Source organism: Arthroderma uncinatum, assembly GCF_011692745.1.
Source record: "Arthroderma uncinatum strain CBS 119779 chromosome Unknown scaffold2, whole genome shotgun sequence".
Taxonomy (NCBI): domain Eukaryota; kingdom Fungi; phylum Ascomycota; class Eurotiomycetes; order Onygenales; family Arthrodermataceae; genus Arthroderma; species Arthroderma uncinatum.
The window spans coordinates 3,084,679-3,099,194 of record NW_022983864.1 but is presented as its reverse complement, the minus strand read 5'-3'; the positions used below and the strand labels follow the sequence as shown (position 1 = coordinate 3,099,194).

The window sequence follows — 14,516 nt, the reverse complement described above, 5'->3', positions numbered from 1 at the left end:
AGACCCTGATTGACCTGTATTCCACGGTTAAATGGTTAGCGCAGGTATTATAGGTGGTCAGAGTGTCGATGCGACGCCATACATTTGCCCATGTACCTGCATATAGCTCTGGAACAGGCGCGTATCCTTGTGCAGACAGCTGGTTCATCACGGCCAATTAGTGTCCAAGCTCTCGTATATCGAGTGTATACCCTCCCAATAGAAAGAATTGATGCTGATCAAACGTGTGTGGGGTAGAGCTGCGAGAGATATCCTCATATAACATACCGCTGCACTTGCGCCTGGAGAGCCATGACGTTAGTTCAAGATATCAAATTACTCGGATGAAAGTGACGAGAAGAAGGGCCAGGGGAGAGGAAGAAGGCAGAACGAACCATAGTGTCCCCCATTCCGAATATCATATACCGGCTGCGATTGTTGTGTCTGCGCCTGTGTTGATGCTGGCTGATGGTGCATGAGGGTCTGACGAGCAGATTGCGATGGCTGGCCCGCAGCCTGATTTTGTTGCTCCATATGTAGGACTTCCTGGCGTCTGTCCGTGGACTGTTTGCTGTATTCTTCTCGCCTTGCCTCCAATGAAGATATCCTCTCCTACTGGCGAGAGGTGACGGTATAAAGAGAAATTGAAGACGATCGAGTGGCGGTGAAAGCTCGCGTCCGGTCGAAGGGTTGTTACTGTGCTGGGTGGGGAGGAGGCTGTAAGATGGGAGACAGACGGGCTGCTGCGCCTTGAAGGGAGAAGAAAAAAAATAAATAAACAGCGAGGAAGTGCCAGCGAATAGGTATAGGCGATGGCGTTAAGTGCGCCTTGAGGTGAATTTATCGCGATGGGGGCAAGGATTAGGGGAGGTGGTGCGGAAAAGGAAGAAGTTGCTCGAAGCTCAACTTTGGGTAGCTAAATAAGGTGCTACATGCACAGCGAACAACATATACAACACGGCACATCTTTTCTACGCCTTAACCCTCGCTGTGCGTTCCCATGTACATCGCAGGTACCTGCTTCTCAGTGTAACGCGGCATGGACACTCGATCCCTCGACATCTAAAACTACGAACCGATGACGGCACTAATCTCTACGCACGTCTACAGGTCCAAACGGTCGACAAACAGCTCCTCCAAAACAACACGTCCCGGAGCCCAATCATGGATGGGCAGACCTGGTCAGGGTTGGAGAACAGCCTCCGAGACACCGCTGGTCCTCGAATCGGATGCGCTGTCGTCCCTTGGCAGCCCTATCCGCCCAAGATTGGGCGCCAATGAAGCACCAACGAAGCGGTGCTAGACTTCCTGGAACTCGCAGGTCTGCCCGGGAGCTTCCCAATCGTGTGCTGCCCTGCGTGTATTCGGTGTCGACCGTCTTCGGGCCCTGGCTCCATGCGTTGTTATTGGGACAGTTGGGCGCATGCTGCATTGCAGCCTCACAGCAGGCATATTCGTCCGTCGCTTCCATCGTTTACGGCGGTATCTTAGTAGAGTATCTTCACCACGTAGGAATGTATCTAAGAGTAAGGTAACACACGTTACTGTCTGAAAAGTAGAGTAAGTAGAGATGTAAGGAGAGAAGAGTAAGTAGAGTAAGAGGAAGAAGAAAGTGAAGTGGCTTTTCCCTCATTGGGCAATGGCAGGGACCACGTGACTTGACTTTCTATTTAACTTGAGCCCACAGAAATTTTCCTTTTTCTTTGATATCAACAGGAAAATTCTACTTCTCGCACAGAGAACAGGAAAAAAGGGGCGGGAAGAAAGAGAGATGGCCTGTCGAGCTACTTGATACTTTCTCGAGCTTCATAAAGACGGTTAGCCCAACATAATGTCTGTTCAAGTGGTGGTCGTGAACCCCGTTCCAAAGAAAAAGAACGACGACGATGCGGACCTATCTGAGGAACAGATCCAGAACCTTCTGCTAGAGGCCGAGGAAAGGCTGCGGAAGGTGTCTGGGAGCTCCGGTAAGAAGGACGAGGATGGAGTTGTCTCCCTCGCTACCGGAGAGGTCGACGACTCCTCGTCACGGCCAAGGTGTGTACCGACCTGACTTCTATCTCTAACTTACATATACTAATATAACCTCGTGCAGAGTGCCAAATCTAAATCATAAGCAAACAATTCAGCCATATGTACAGCAGTCAAATAATATTGCTACCGTCGACAAATCCAGGTTGGTTTCCGAGTCGGCAAAGAAGCTTGCTGGAACTATCCGCACCATCGAGCAGCCACTTGTCAAGGTAAGCCGTCATCTCATCTTCTCAGTCTACCCTGGTTCCCGCACTCGAGTTCGTTATGAGGAAAAATTATCCCAAGCCATGTGCTCTTGATGCAGATTTAGTAGTCCGTCTTGGGCTATGCTGCTTCCATGAAAGTTTCTTTTAATCATAGTTACTCTGAACAACGCTCGATACTTGCAATCATTTCTTCCATGCCCCACCTCAAACATGCTCTCGTCGAGATTAGACAACATACTAACAAGTTGTCTCACAGAACAAGGAAAAACCTACCTCGGGGCCAAAGTGGTTCGATTTGCCCAAAACTGTGGTCACTCCTGAATTGAAACGGGATCTACAGATTCTTCGTATGAGGTCGGTCCTCGATCCCCACCGTCACTACAAGAAGGAAAACGGCAAGGCAAATATACCAGAGTACTCTCAGGTTGGTACCATCATCGAAGGGCCGACAGAGTTCTTCAGTGCACGAATCACCAAGAAAGAGCGCAAGAATAATTTCGCAGAAGAAGTAATGGCTGCCGAGAAGGAGAGTGGCCGATTCAAACGCAAGTATGCTGAAATTCAAGAGGCCAAGACGAGCGGAAAGAAGGCGTACTACCAAAAGCTGAAAGCAAAACGAGCGAGACCCATGAAGTGATACTTTATGTGCTCTTCTATCTAGACTTTTACATAGCCGAGATGGCGGCCTGATAACAAGGGTAAATTCACAACGCCAGGTTTCTCGGCTTGCTGATCAGCAAGCAAACATGTCCACAACCGCCTGTGAGACCAGTTTCTGTCGGTTGGGTAACACGGTTAGCTATCATTGGCTCTACTTGGTGTTGGGCTAGTTGAAGAAAGTTGCTTCGTACCTGCATGTCTGACGCTGCCTCTCGGCCGGTTTCCAGCACTTCTTCATGGTTGGCCTTGCCTTCATCAACTATAGTGTTGAGCTCCTTCGCCGTCGAGTTTTGAAGCAGACGGTCATCTCCACGAGGCGCCGGTGACAGAACGCAGTTATTCGTGACAAGGCTTAGGGCGAGCACCCTCATCCCGCAATGCCGTGCCACAATGATCTCCGGAACAGTCGACATGCCAACCGTATCGGCGCCCAACATCCTCATCATCCGACACTCCGCGCGAGTTTCAAAGCTGCGCGATTCATGCACAAGTTAGCTGTCTGCTTCTAGACACTATCACGTGAGGTCTGTAGCCTCACCTTGGGCCAGAACAGAATGCATATACTCCTTCATGGATGCGTCGCTTCGACTCTGCGGGCACCACTTTCTTCCAGGCTCGATGTGCTGTTCGGCGCAGTTCTAAATCATATGCATCGGAAAGTGGTGGAAATCGAACTCCAAACTCCTCGGCATTTGGCCCACGCAGGGGGTGTGCCCCTGAAACTCCGGCGAGGAATAAATGCTGCAGCCGGAAGAGTTACTTAGCAGCAAATCATGGGCAGTCTGGAGTTGTGGAGAGGCGGACATACATCGTTAAGCACGACCACGTCTCCCACAGCATAGTCGGGGTTCAGTCCGCCGCATGCATTTGTTACTGCAAGAATCCACACTTAGCTAGAATAATCAAAAGGCTCCTTTATGAGTTATATCCTTACCAACCACTGTCTCAACTCCAAGGAGCTTAAACATCCGTACTGGCAACGTAATTTTCTGCATAGAATGGCCCTCGTAGAAACTAATGATGGTCAGTACCCCATCACAACTTGTTCACAAGTCCTCACATCCATATCTTCCAACCACCCCTCTGCCATAATATAGTGTTGAATAGACTTACTGGGCTCTCCCAACCATCAACACAGCGGGAATATCAGATCCCATGAATCCGAAGACAAGTTTTCCCAAATGGCCCGGAACTAGATACATATCATATTGTAAGACCAAGGCATCTGAAAGGAGGGCGGCTATGAAATAAAGTCCCTTCCCACTCCATAGGACGATAATTACACACCTGAGGAAGTAGGGAAGTTCGGAATCGAGCCATAGTCAAATTCACATTTCGTCTTTGCATCTATGGTATTAGCGAGACCTCCAAGACCAGAGCCACAGATGATGGCAATTCGAGGTTTCTGGAGAGGTTCGGGAAGCTGAGGCCTGAGGTATTCTACGGCAACCTGTGCCTGCTCAAACACTGATGCTTCTGCCATAGCTATCTGCCACTCGTTCCGTCGTCGTCCTTTTTTCCCCGTTTAGTGGTTACTAATTGATGCACAAAATGTACGAGCCGCAGGTCGTTCTAGTCCCCGTAAACAGTGCGTGAGTCTCTCTCTTTGGGTAAATATGAAGAATATAAGAATACTATCCCACAACGAAGGGGCCCTATGGGGTTTTTATATATTTTATCTCAACCTAAACCAAAATCCACGGAGCTCCCCGCAAGTGTAGCAAATACCCAGGGCTTTGCCCCCATTGGCTGGCGGTTTGGGTCGTTGATTACATAATATTCACGATTTGTCTGGGAGAAAAATCATGGCAAGAGAAAGTCGGCTGGACGCAGCGAGAGTGTGTCGATTAGCAGCCAACACGCAACTACACTTCCACGATGTTCTCTCCGTCGTCGTTCCGCTCTGTGCTAGGGGCCACAAAACGAGTCAAGGTAGGTCTCGCCTCCTCCGGAATTCTCAGGGTGGTTCAATGGCTGACTGCAGTTCTCCAACAGGTCGTCAATCTCTTCCGTCCTGTCTCTACAATCTCCTCCGACATACCTCCAGAGTTTCTAGCAGCTATACAGAAAGAGAATGGAGGGCCAGATTCCGCAATGCCGGAGATAAAGTGAGCTTTCAGCGGGCTGGGACCCGTAGAGCCCCGGCCGCAAATATAGAAAACGGTTGACATGGAAGGCTAACCACGAGATGCAATCAATAGGCGAGAAGTCTTCACCGAATCTGAACCAGTTACGGACCCGAAAGAATGGTAAGCTTGATTGCTCTGCGATCAATGACAGGCCGCAAAGAACTACGCATTTCCGTTCCATATCGCTGACACAGTTCGAAATATAGGCAAGATCGAATAAATGTCTACAAATCCAAATTCCGCCTACCCAAAGCCGTCCAAGCGGCGTATATGAAACCCCTTAAACGGAAACTAGAATACTGTCTACCAGTTTGCAACCTTCAGCTCCGCTCGTACAGCGCACGTCATGTCGAATTCTTCGCTGATTTCGCGCTCCGTGCTGCTTACTACCTTAATATTCCTGCCACGGGCCCGGTGCCGCTACCACGCATAGTTGAGCGATGGACAGTCATACGAAGTCCCTTCGTTCACGCGAAGAGCAAGGAGAACTTTGAACGTATAACCTGTCGACGACTGGTACAGCTTCAGGACGGCCATCCAGATAGCGTCCAGTTGTGGTTGGCGTTTTTGAGAAAGCATGCCTTCCACGGTGTGGGTATGAAGGCGAATGTGTTTGAGCATACGTCTCTAGGTATGTTTATTGTCATCCTCTATCTGGAGAATCTTTAGTGCTAATTCCGTGTTATAGATGTTGGCAAGGAGATGGACGAGGCCGCGGTAAGTCTTGAGAAAGCTCTCGACGCGGAACTTGCGCAATTTGGATCGAAGAAGGGCTCCCACTTCCCAGAGTCCATTGCCAGCATGTTGGAAAGGGAATCACAGACAAGGACTGGAGCTCCGCTCACGGAGGTACGAAAGGGATGATATGTGTATACTACGCTTTTGTTTCTTTTTGCTATCTATTAATCTGTAACATATGGCACCCGAGATAGGATGGTTTATTGCTCTCCGTTTTAGCCGTTTTTAGATCATTATCCGGAATTGTATACTTATCAAGGTTTTTCTTGGTCGTTAGTCAGTTATTCGTCTGTAGTTCCGGAACTCAGCTTTCCAGACGGGGAAGGAAACCATTATCTCTTCAATAAGACATTCTACTTAGCAGCCTTCACTCTTGTAGTATCAATATAAACAGGGTCTAAATTTAGCCCCTGCCACGTGACAGGTGAAGCTCTATCAAAATGTCAAGTTCAACATTGCAAAACGACACGAAGCTTCAAAATGTTCACCTCAGCTCCTCAAAAGACGTTTCTGAGAAGCTGCAGGCGTTATATACCATGCACTCGTCTGAACTATACTAGTTCTAATTCCCAATGGCTTCGATATTGCTCTACAAGTTCAACTTCACTCCCAGAGAATGCCGTCATCTTCTCCGGTATCCAGCCCACCGGCATTCCGCATCTAGGTAACTACCTCGGGGCGCTACGCGCATGGGTAGACCTACAGCAGACCTCCCAGCCAGATACGAAGCTGATTTATTCGATCGTCGACCTACACGCGCTCACGATACCGAAAGACGCTGCGCAATTGCGACAATGGCGGAAACAAGCACTTGCTGTGCTTTTAGCAGTGGGGATTAAGCCGGAGAGGGCCACAATATTCTATCAATCTGCCGTTCGTTCTATATACGCCTATTCTCTCGACTGTGCTGTGTTTGTTGGGATAATTGTGCTGAGAACAGACGTTTGGGGGTCTATAGGTACCGGCGCATTCGGAGCTGATGTGGATATTGAGCACGAATTCATCGATGGGATATCTATCTAGGATGACACAGTGGAAGGTGTGTGTTTCCTTTCTTCATTAAACCCGTCAATTGAGTACTAGCTAACGTTTTATATCAAGAGTAAACTCCAGCTACCCGAGGACTCGACGCTCGAAGAGTCTGGCGCACGAGCTCGTCTAAAACTCGGCCTCTTTTCATACCCCGTCCTACAAGCAGCGGATGTACTAGTCCATCGGTTCGTCATCTACTCCTCCTGTTCAAGGGTTCACTGTTAACGATAGACGATTAGGGCGAATTACATACCTGTGGGAGAAGACCAAAAGCAACATATTGAATTTGCACGCGAGGTAGCGAACGGGTTCAACCACCTTTACGGACCTATACTCACCGTTCCAGAGGCATTGATCTGTGAGTTACCTAGGAACAGCATCTATATACGCCGTATACTAATTTGGAATGTCTAGCCCCCGCAAAACGCGTGATGTCTCTAAAAGATCCGAAACAGAAGATGTCCAAGTCCCATACCGATCCTAAATCCCGAATCCTCCTCACAGATACGCCGCGGCAGATCCGGGATAAAATCAGGACTGCACTGACAGACTCTAAGTTAACCATCACCTACGAGCCAGAGGAGAGGCCAGGTGTCTCCAATCTTCTTGAAATGCTCAGCCATCTTGAAGGCCTCAAGGCTGGGCCGTCGAGCTCCGGACGGTCTGTGTCTGACATTGCATCAGAGTATAAGTCAGCTAGCTTCAAGGCGCTCAAGGGAGATCTATCCGAGAAGCTCATTGAGCTGATATCGCCGATCAGAGAGCGCTACACCCAGCTTATGGATGAAGACGGGAAGATGGCTTCGTCAGGGTCGTCGGATAGCGAGAGCTACCTGGATACGATCGCTCGCAAGGGCGCGGAGGAAGCGTCAGCAAACGCAGATATTACGATGAAGCAAGTCAAGAAAGCAATTGGGCTCTTGTAACATGAATATCTCGCTTTGTATGGGCTCATTTTTGACATTGTACATTAATTTGCATTAATTAGATAGTTGCCCCTTTGTGCCTCCACTCGTCGCTATCCCCGTTCGGCCTCCGAGAGGGGATCTGTATATTACCAGCATAGACTTTTCTCAATTAGCATTTTGACTCACGAAGAAAAATCGCACCCCGGTCATAGTCCAGATCTCAACAGGGCACTGCAATTTGAATCAAGTCGAGATCGTGTCTGCCTTGAAGATGCACCACTTGTCATTCAAACTCGGCCAAACGCCCAAATTTTGGGCCCCAATGCTCCATCGGAGAGAACGCGTCCGCTTGATGACAAATTCGTCCACAGGCAACAGTTTTCCTCAATTGATTTTTGTCCGGTTCATTAAAATTGATCAGGTATAGAGTCGTACGATCGGAGCAACCATCTCTCCTCAGATCCTGTCTTCTGCCTTCGCCGCTCGCCGCGGTCGTCCCTTCATCTTTTTTGCTCTCTTATCCCCGAGACGATTAAATTGATATCGCGAACCGAAAATACGTCGAAAGGCTATGCGAGATGACGTCTGCCCTCCCACGCCCATTCGCTCGCTCCGGTAATACCGGACGAAACATACGATATTAACACCCTAATATCAGGCAGCATCGAACACACACTTCCAGTATCAACATCAAACCAACTAAACCCCCCGCCATCCGCCAGAATTAAGTTGATTATGGAGACGAAATGGTTTTGAACTCCATCCTCGAGCATGGGACTGTGACTCAGCATGAGTGATAGAGTTACGACCGTCGTCATCAAAGCGTCAGGTCGGCTTTTTTGCAAACGAACACTCCCCTTGGTCTTTCGAGTTTGTCGGTTAGTTGGTATCGAATTGCGGGGGCCTGGCGATACAGGAGAAACGAAACGACGGGAGGGAAGGGAAGAAGGGGGGGAAACGGATGCTTGGGTTCGAGCGTGGATGCGTGATGCGAATGGGATGCGCCACCCATCCTCCCCCCATGGCCTATCCATGGCCTATCCATGCATAGTTTAAGTATAGTATCGCTGGTCATCCGCGCCGCATGCCGTCGTACATCGTGTATCGTCCGTAGAACATGACCGTCCATGCGGAGAGTCCCCGGGCGGGCGAGTCCGACCGATGTTCCATGCCCAAGAGGGAGCACAAGGACGAGACGAGGGAGGGATCATCTAGCGCCTGACTCCTTCACGAGACGGCGAGTAGCGAACGAGCGGTCGCTGGGCTGCCATTATTGGTCCGTTTTGATGGAGGGTTGGAGGGTTGGAGGGGGACATGGCCTGATATGTTTGCTTTTTCCTGGCCGTACGTGAGTAAACTGGATCAGGATCTGGATCAGGAACAAGGTGTAGGAGGGTCTATGTGATTAGTCAATGGTATCAGAGCATCATCGCATGTGAAGGGGTTGTTGCAAAGACGGGGGTTGATTGAGAGGCAATGCGAGGTTGATATACTCCGTACATACGGCGATGTTTTGGGGCGTCTGGAGGCGTCGAGTCTAGGAGTTCAGTACAGCCCGCGGCCCCTGGCTGCACCGGGGTTCGTAGATCATGATCCTTGCATTGCAGCTTAGCGCTGGTCCGGAGTAAAGAGTGTAGACATACCATCCATTCGACATCACTGCTATATTATGGACGACTGCTACATTGTGAACGTGGGATGAACGTGGGATTGATATCTGGTAGCATTATCCTCATGCTTATCAGGAAAATATACGGAGTATAGCATGGATAGTCAAGTTAATAGACATGTAAGAGATAAACGAAGATGTAGATACACTAGCAGATACGACATCCTGCTGCCACCTGTGCTAAGAATAGTCTATGCTTTGCTCGACTCTTTAATGCACTGAAACGACTTAGTCTCGCCGGGGACGGGCTGGCAAGCATTGAGCTCCAGGCGGAACTGGTTCGACTTTCCATTGCAGCGCTCCTCCCTACAAGATGATCGTTAGTCGACATTATACGGATTAAACGAAACGAGAGAAGACATACCCAAACGCCTCGCATGTCATACCGGCATCCGCGTAGACAAAGATGGGACTAAGGCCGTCAGCACGAAACCTTCAGCCACTATTATTTGCATAGATACTTACCCTGGCTTAGGATCGACTTTTGTGCACTTTGAATTCTCATGAAGGAATAGAATGCCTTGAACAATGCTTTCGGGTGTGCTTTCGCGTGAACAGGTAGACTCGGTGTATATAGCGGAAACTTTATTGATTCTAGGACCCTAGTAAGTGTTAATATTTGAGCAAAAAGGGGCTGGACGGGACTCATACAAGGCTTTTATTTTTAACGGCTTCCAAGTCCTGCGGGCTAGGGAGTGCGAGTGCGGTGGCTTCCATGGACAGTACCATAAGGCCTGGGAGATGCATTTGACTTGATAGCGACTGCTGGTATGTTTGTTGATGCTGAATTTAGGGTTGTTGAACGAGCCTTGTCCATCTCAGGAGCAAGAAAGACTTTTACAGGGAAGACAGAACCCGGCTGGTCATCATCATGTTGGACTGCCGTCCGTTATTCATCCTGTGTCATCCTCTTGCTGTTGCTTAGAAGGATGTACGCTGGTTATTCAGATCTCCTGGTTATTCAGATCTACCTCTGCAGCTTAGCTGTGCCGTGCAGTTGACTATAGTCGTAGTATAGTGTGTAGGCAGCAGTCATCGTGTAGATAGTCGTGTAGTCTAGAGTGTAGTAGAGTAGTGCTATCGATAACGCTTATCGATAACCCAAAATAAGGATAAATTAAGGTACTTTTTCTGACATCCCAGGGGCCTCGTCTTGACGCACCCCGCAAAACTCAAGCTGCACTCGGGCCATCACCACCGGCGGGCTCAAGGACGGGCTCGAGGACGCCCCCCCAGACCAGCGCAAGGAGACGGCCGGTTATGTCTACCCGTATGGCTGGTTATGTCTACCTGTAGACCGCTATAATGACACCATGCCAGTGAAATCTCCGCGAGTCCATGACGTCTCTCTCTGTCGAGATCCGTGGAATGCTGGCATGCGTCACGTGGCATGGACCTGTATTGCGCCGTACCACGATACACAGTTTCCAAGGTCCCGGCCCAAGCCCTATACACACAACAAACAGAGAGAGAAGAAGCAGAAAAGAAGAAAAGAAAAAAAAAAAGCAGAAACGGGGGAAAAGAGAAAGGAGGAAAAAGCAACGAGTGCGTATGTACATGTTCGTTGCGGGGCGGGCGCATGCATGCATTGGAACTCTGACCCGGGAGCTGGCCAATAATGGCGGCGAGGTGCCGTTTGCAGGTGCTTCAGGCGCTCTTCCCTGGGTGTCCGAGACGAGACGCCTTGAGAAGCCTGGAAGCGATGGGCACATCACACGGCCGGGTCATGATATGATGGCGAGTGAGAAGAGAGTAAGGAGAGAAAAGACGATGGAGAGAAGACGAGAGACGGTGCGATGATTAGTCAATTGAGATATGTCCCTCCCTTCTTCAGCGTTGGGCAGCAGTCAGGTAACTACTGTACATCCTTACCACCTATCTCGCCCCTTTATCCACAGCGATGGCCCTTCTTTACACGTATATTCTGTTTACTCACCGTTCAAGTGTACAGTCAGCTAAGGCATAGTGTGTATACTGACTTCTGATAGATAAGAGCAAAGTTAATTCGCTTGTCATTCATCAGCAGTCATTCCCCACTGGCTTGTGACTTACATGGGGGCATGGAGATGGGGGCGATCCATAGTCTGTTGGTGATCATCGCAAGTATAGTTCTGTCACCGTCAATTGATTTATTTCAGCACGTTTCTTGATCAATTGCTGACCGTCGAGTAGAGTGTCGAGTATACTGTCGATGCATGGCTGTGGAAATACTCCTTGAAAGATAAGCAGATAGGCTGATATCCTACCCTGTCAGCCGCATCCCAAGCGGCCAGACGAGCAGGGAGGCTAAGGCCAGGGCTTCCAGGCTCCAGCTGAAGCGGGTGTGGGTCGACAGCGACATAAGACATTGACAGGGGGATGAGGCTAGGGTTACTCTTGTTCGCTTCACACACCCTTATTTACTTCTGAGCCAGCACAAGCAGAAAAAGAAGAAGACGACAAGGCAGTCAATGGGCAGTCAGCGTTCAATTGCCCTGTCTCAATTGCCATCAATGGACGCGTTGTCTCAATTGATCAATCAGACCACAACACATCCTCTTCCAGCGCGCGGTACAACACAGTAGAACATGCTGGAACTAGCGATTGACGGCAGCCTGGCCCTAGTCTACCTAGTATGTACATAAGGGGCTATTTTACGTATGTCCGTATGTATGGTACGGCCGGAGTATGGCGCTCCGTCTAGACATGTCCGCCTTTGCAGTTAATTGTTGGGCGGGGGGGCCAGTGAGAGATCGCTGATGAGATTGATTTAGCCGCCTGGGACCGTGGTGGTGGTACTCGTTCGTGGTCATGGGCGTCAGCGATCCATGGGCTGATCAAAGAGATGAACCAGAAAAGAAGAAAGAAACCGCTGGTTATATAACAGCCACATCCTCTCTTCACTCTCTCCTTCTTCTCCCTTTTCTCCTCCGCTCGTCACGGTCCACTGCATGGTTCTGCTCTGCCTGCCTCCCGCTTACTATCGATAACAACCGTTCAGATCAAACTCAACCCGCGAGAGCGAACCCGTGTCCGCGAAGCAAACAAGCCTCTCCTGTCCAAACGGCGCATCACGAAGCCAGAACGCGAACGCTCTTGACTGGACTGTTCGCTAGCAAGGAGGCTAAGGCTAAGCCAGCCGTATTGCAAAAACAGCGCCCGTAATTTTGATACAAGCAATCCACGGCTTCGCCTGCTCCCCGCCCAGTCACCAAGTCACCAGTCACCGGTCACTCGCTGGTCGATACAGGTCTTATAAAGACTCCGCACCCTCTACTCCGGCTTCTGACTCTTCCTTCACTCTCCCTACGCTCTGTCTCTGTCTGTCCACTGTCTACCAGTCTACTCTGATATCGGACTTACGCTATCTCCGTCCTCGCCACGGCCACACGAGACCCACCCGAAAGCAGACTAGCGCGACCTGACAAATCTCGCCTTCCGTCACTGCCAAGACCCGCCTTCCATTGACTTCCACCTGCCTTTGGGTCATCGGCGCTCTCCTCCATCTGGCCGTTGGGTATATCTTCACCGCGCCTCGCCCTCCGCCCTCCTCTTCGCTCCCTCCATCCTCCATCCTCCATCCAGCAGATCACCATCACCATCGCTTCGGCTTCGTCAGCGACCAGCCCACCGCTTTGTCGAACGCAATCTCAGACCAGACAGCCCTAGTACTACTACCAATTGACGCATGCGGAACAAGGGCGTGAACACCATGAATCGCCTACCTCCCGTCTCCAGCCTGATGTCTCCTCCAGAGCCAAAGCCCCACGATTCCTTCAACCGAACTCTCTCCCCCTGCGTCTCACAGCAGTCCTCCTTCACCAGAACAAACATACTCCCGCCAATCTCGGACGAGCGCAAACGAAAGCAATCAGAGATGATGGACCTGCCATCGCCACCCGTCACTCCGTACGTCGAGAACAAGAAACAGCGTCCCAACGAGGACGAGCCCGTCGATAGAGAGAGCGGCACGGCCGGCAACAACATCAACAGCCGGGATCCAGTTCTCTTCCCTCGCTCAGACGAGATTGCGCCTGCCATCCCCAACGACGAGCCACTCTTCGGCTCGGACGAGGCCACCGTCGCAAACATCGACGAACACATCGCCGCCAACTCCTCCAAACTGCCAGAGAAGGTCCAGCCGCCGAGTCGTGGTGACTATCTCTACTTCTGGTCCTGGATCACCACCCAGTACAACGCCAACCGAGCCGCATATGCCAGAGAGGAACGCGCACGTCTAGACCGGCAGCTCGCCATGATGAAACAGTACCAGCCCATCGTATCGTCCTCATCGGCCAGCAAACTCAAGAAGATTGCTCCTGCTCCATCCAAACGCTCGCCCGGTGGCTCATCCTCGTCTTCAAACGGTATATCCAAGCCCTCTCGCCCGCCTCGTGCTCGACGTTCGCCCAAGTCGACCCCCAAATTTAAGCCACGAGACTCCTTCGACCCCTTGCCGAAGCCAACCCGGGTGATCGGCGCAAACCGCGATGAAACGGATTACCGTTTGTTGCCAGACTATTCCCCGCCAATTGAAACACTCCGCGGCAACACCAAGGGGCTCAAGGCCGATTGGAAGGGCCAATTGCTCGACCTCTCAGCTGACCCAGACCGTCATGCCCTCGAACCAGCAGAGGTCAGCCTCGCTGCCACTCTACGCTTGTCCTGTGCAAGCTACCTGGCCAGCAAACGCCGCATCTTCGAGGCGAGAGTCAATGCATTGAAAGCAGGCAAGGAATTCCGCAAGACAGATGCCCAGCAGGCGTGTAAGATCGACGTCAACAAGGCGAGCAAGCTGTGGACCGCATACGAGAGAGTTGGGTGGTTGGCAGAGGAGCATTTTAGGAAGTACCTCTAGACGGAGACGGCACGACGAACAACAACGACATAACGACTTGACTTGACTTGCTTGCAAACACCAGACTGATATTTGATTTGGCCTGTTTCATTCAGCATTGGTTTTGAGAAACGAAATTGAACACATTGAATACCCCATCCACTCACTGCGTTGCTCTTACATTTCATGGCCCAGCGACAGCTCTGTTTTTTCCCCTTCTTGCACTTATTTCCATTATAATATCAGAATGACCCCCCAATCATGACCCAACGGTGTTCGGCGCTGCCTTTGTTTTCTGTCTTTTTCAATCTCATGACGCGACATGTTGCACTGGTTGAATTGAAG

At 50.4% G+C, this 14,516-nt stretch overlaps 5 protein-coding genes across 5 annotated transcripts; 3 read left to right on the top strand and 2 right to left on the bottom strand.

The window, feature by feature from the left end:
- Positions 1-1,810: 1,810 nt before the first annotated feature.
- Positions 1,811-2,856, top strand: GIQ15_02911 (nucleolus protein required for cell viability; the record flags this gene model as incomplete). The annotated part of the gene is made up of 3 exons (XM_033550328.1): positions 1,811-2,016; positions 2,075-2,222; positions 2,476-2,856. The coding sequence occupies 3 exons, from the start codon at positions 1,811-1,813 to the stop codon at positions 2,854-2,856; spliced, it is 735 nt and encodes a 244-aa protein (XP_033407489.1).
- A 96-nt stretch (positions 2,857-2,952) lies between these two features.
- GIQ15_02910 (purine nucleoside phosphorylase I, inosine and guanosine-specific) lies at positions 2,953-4,362 on the bottom strand (the record flags this gene model as incomplete). Its single annotated transcript, XM_033550327.1, has 7 exons — positions 2,953-2,994; positions 3,071-3,350; positions 3,418-3,620; positions 3,688-3,752; positions 3,814-3,893; positions 3,993-4,119; positions 4,167-4,362. 7 exons carry the CDS (start codon positions 4,360-4,362, stop codon positions 2,953-2,955), a joined length of 993 nt encoding a protein of 330 aa, XP_033407488.1.
- Positions 4,363-4,757: 395 nt separating this feature from the next.
- Positions 4,758-7,704, top strand: GIQ15_02909 (tryptophan--tRNA ligase; the record flags this gene model as incomplete). The annotated part of the gene is made up of 10 exons (XM_033550326.1): positions 4,758-4,811; positions 4,875-4,987; positions 5,081-5,128; positions 5,215-5,639; positions 5,697-5,857; positions 6,362-6,619; positions 6,705-6,785; positions 6,848-6,963; positions 7,018-7,136; positions 7,193-7,704. 10 exons carry the CDS (start codon positions 4,758-4,760, stop codon positions 7,702-7,704), a joined length of 1,887 nt encoding a protein of 628 aa, XP_033407487.1.
- Positions 7,705-9,546: 1,842 nt separating this feature from the next.
- Positions 9,547-10,102, bottom strand: GIQ15_02908 (uncharacterized protein; the record flags this gene model as incomplete). The annotated part of the gene is made up of 4 exons (XM_033550325.1): positions 9,547-9,661; positions 9,720-9,767; positions 9,821-9,957; positions 10,007-10,102. 4 exons carry the CDS (start codon positions 10,100-10,102, stop codon positions 9,547-9,549), a joined length of 396 nt encoding a protein of 131 aa, XP_033407486.1.
- Positions 10,103-13,022: 2,920 nt separating this feature from the next.
- GIQ15_02907 (SWIRM domain-containing protein) lies at positions 13,023-14,192 on the top strand (the record flags this gene model as incomplete). Its single annotated transcript, XM_033550324.1, has 1 exon — positions 13,023-14,192. The coding sequence occupies one exon, from the start codon at positions 13,023-13,025 to the stop codon at positions 14,190-14,192; it is 1,170 nt and encodes a 389-aa protein (XP_033407485.1).
- Between the last annotated feature and the right edge of the window lie 324 nt (positions 14,193-14,516).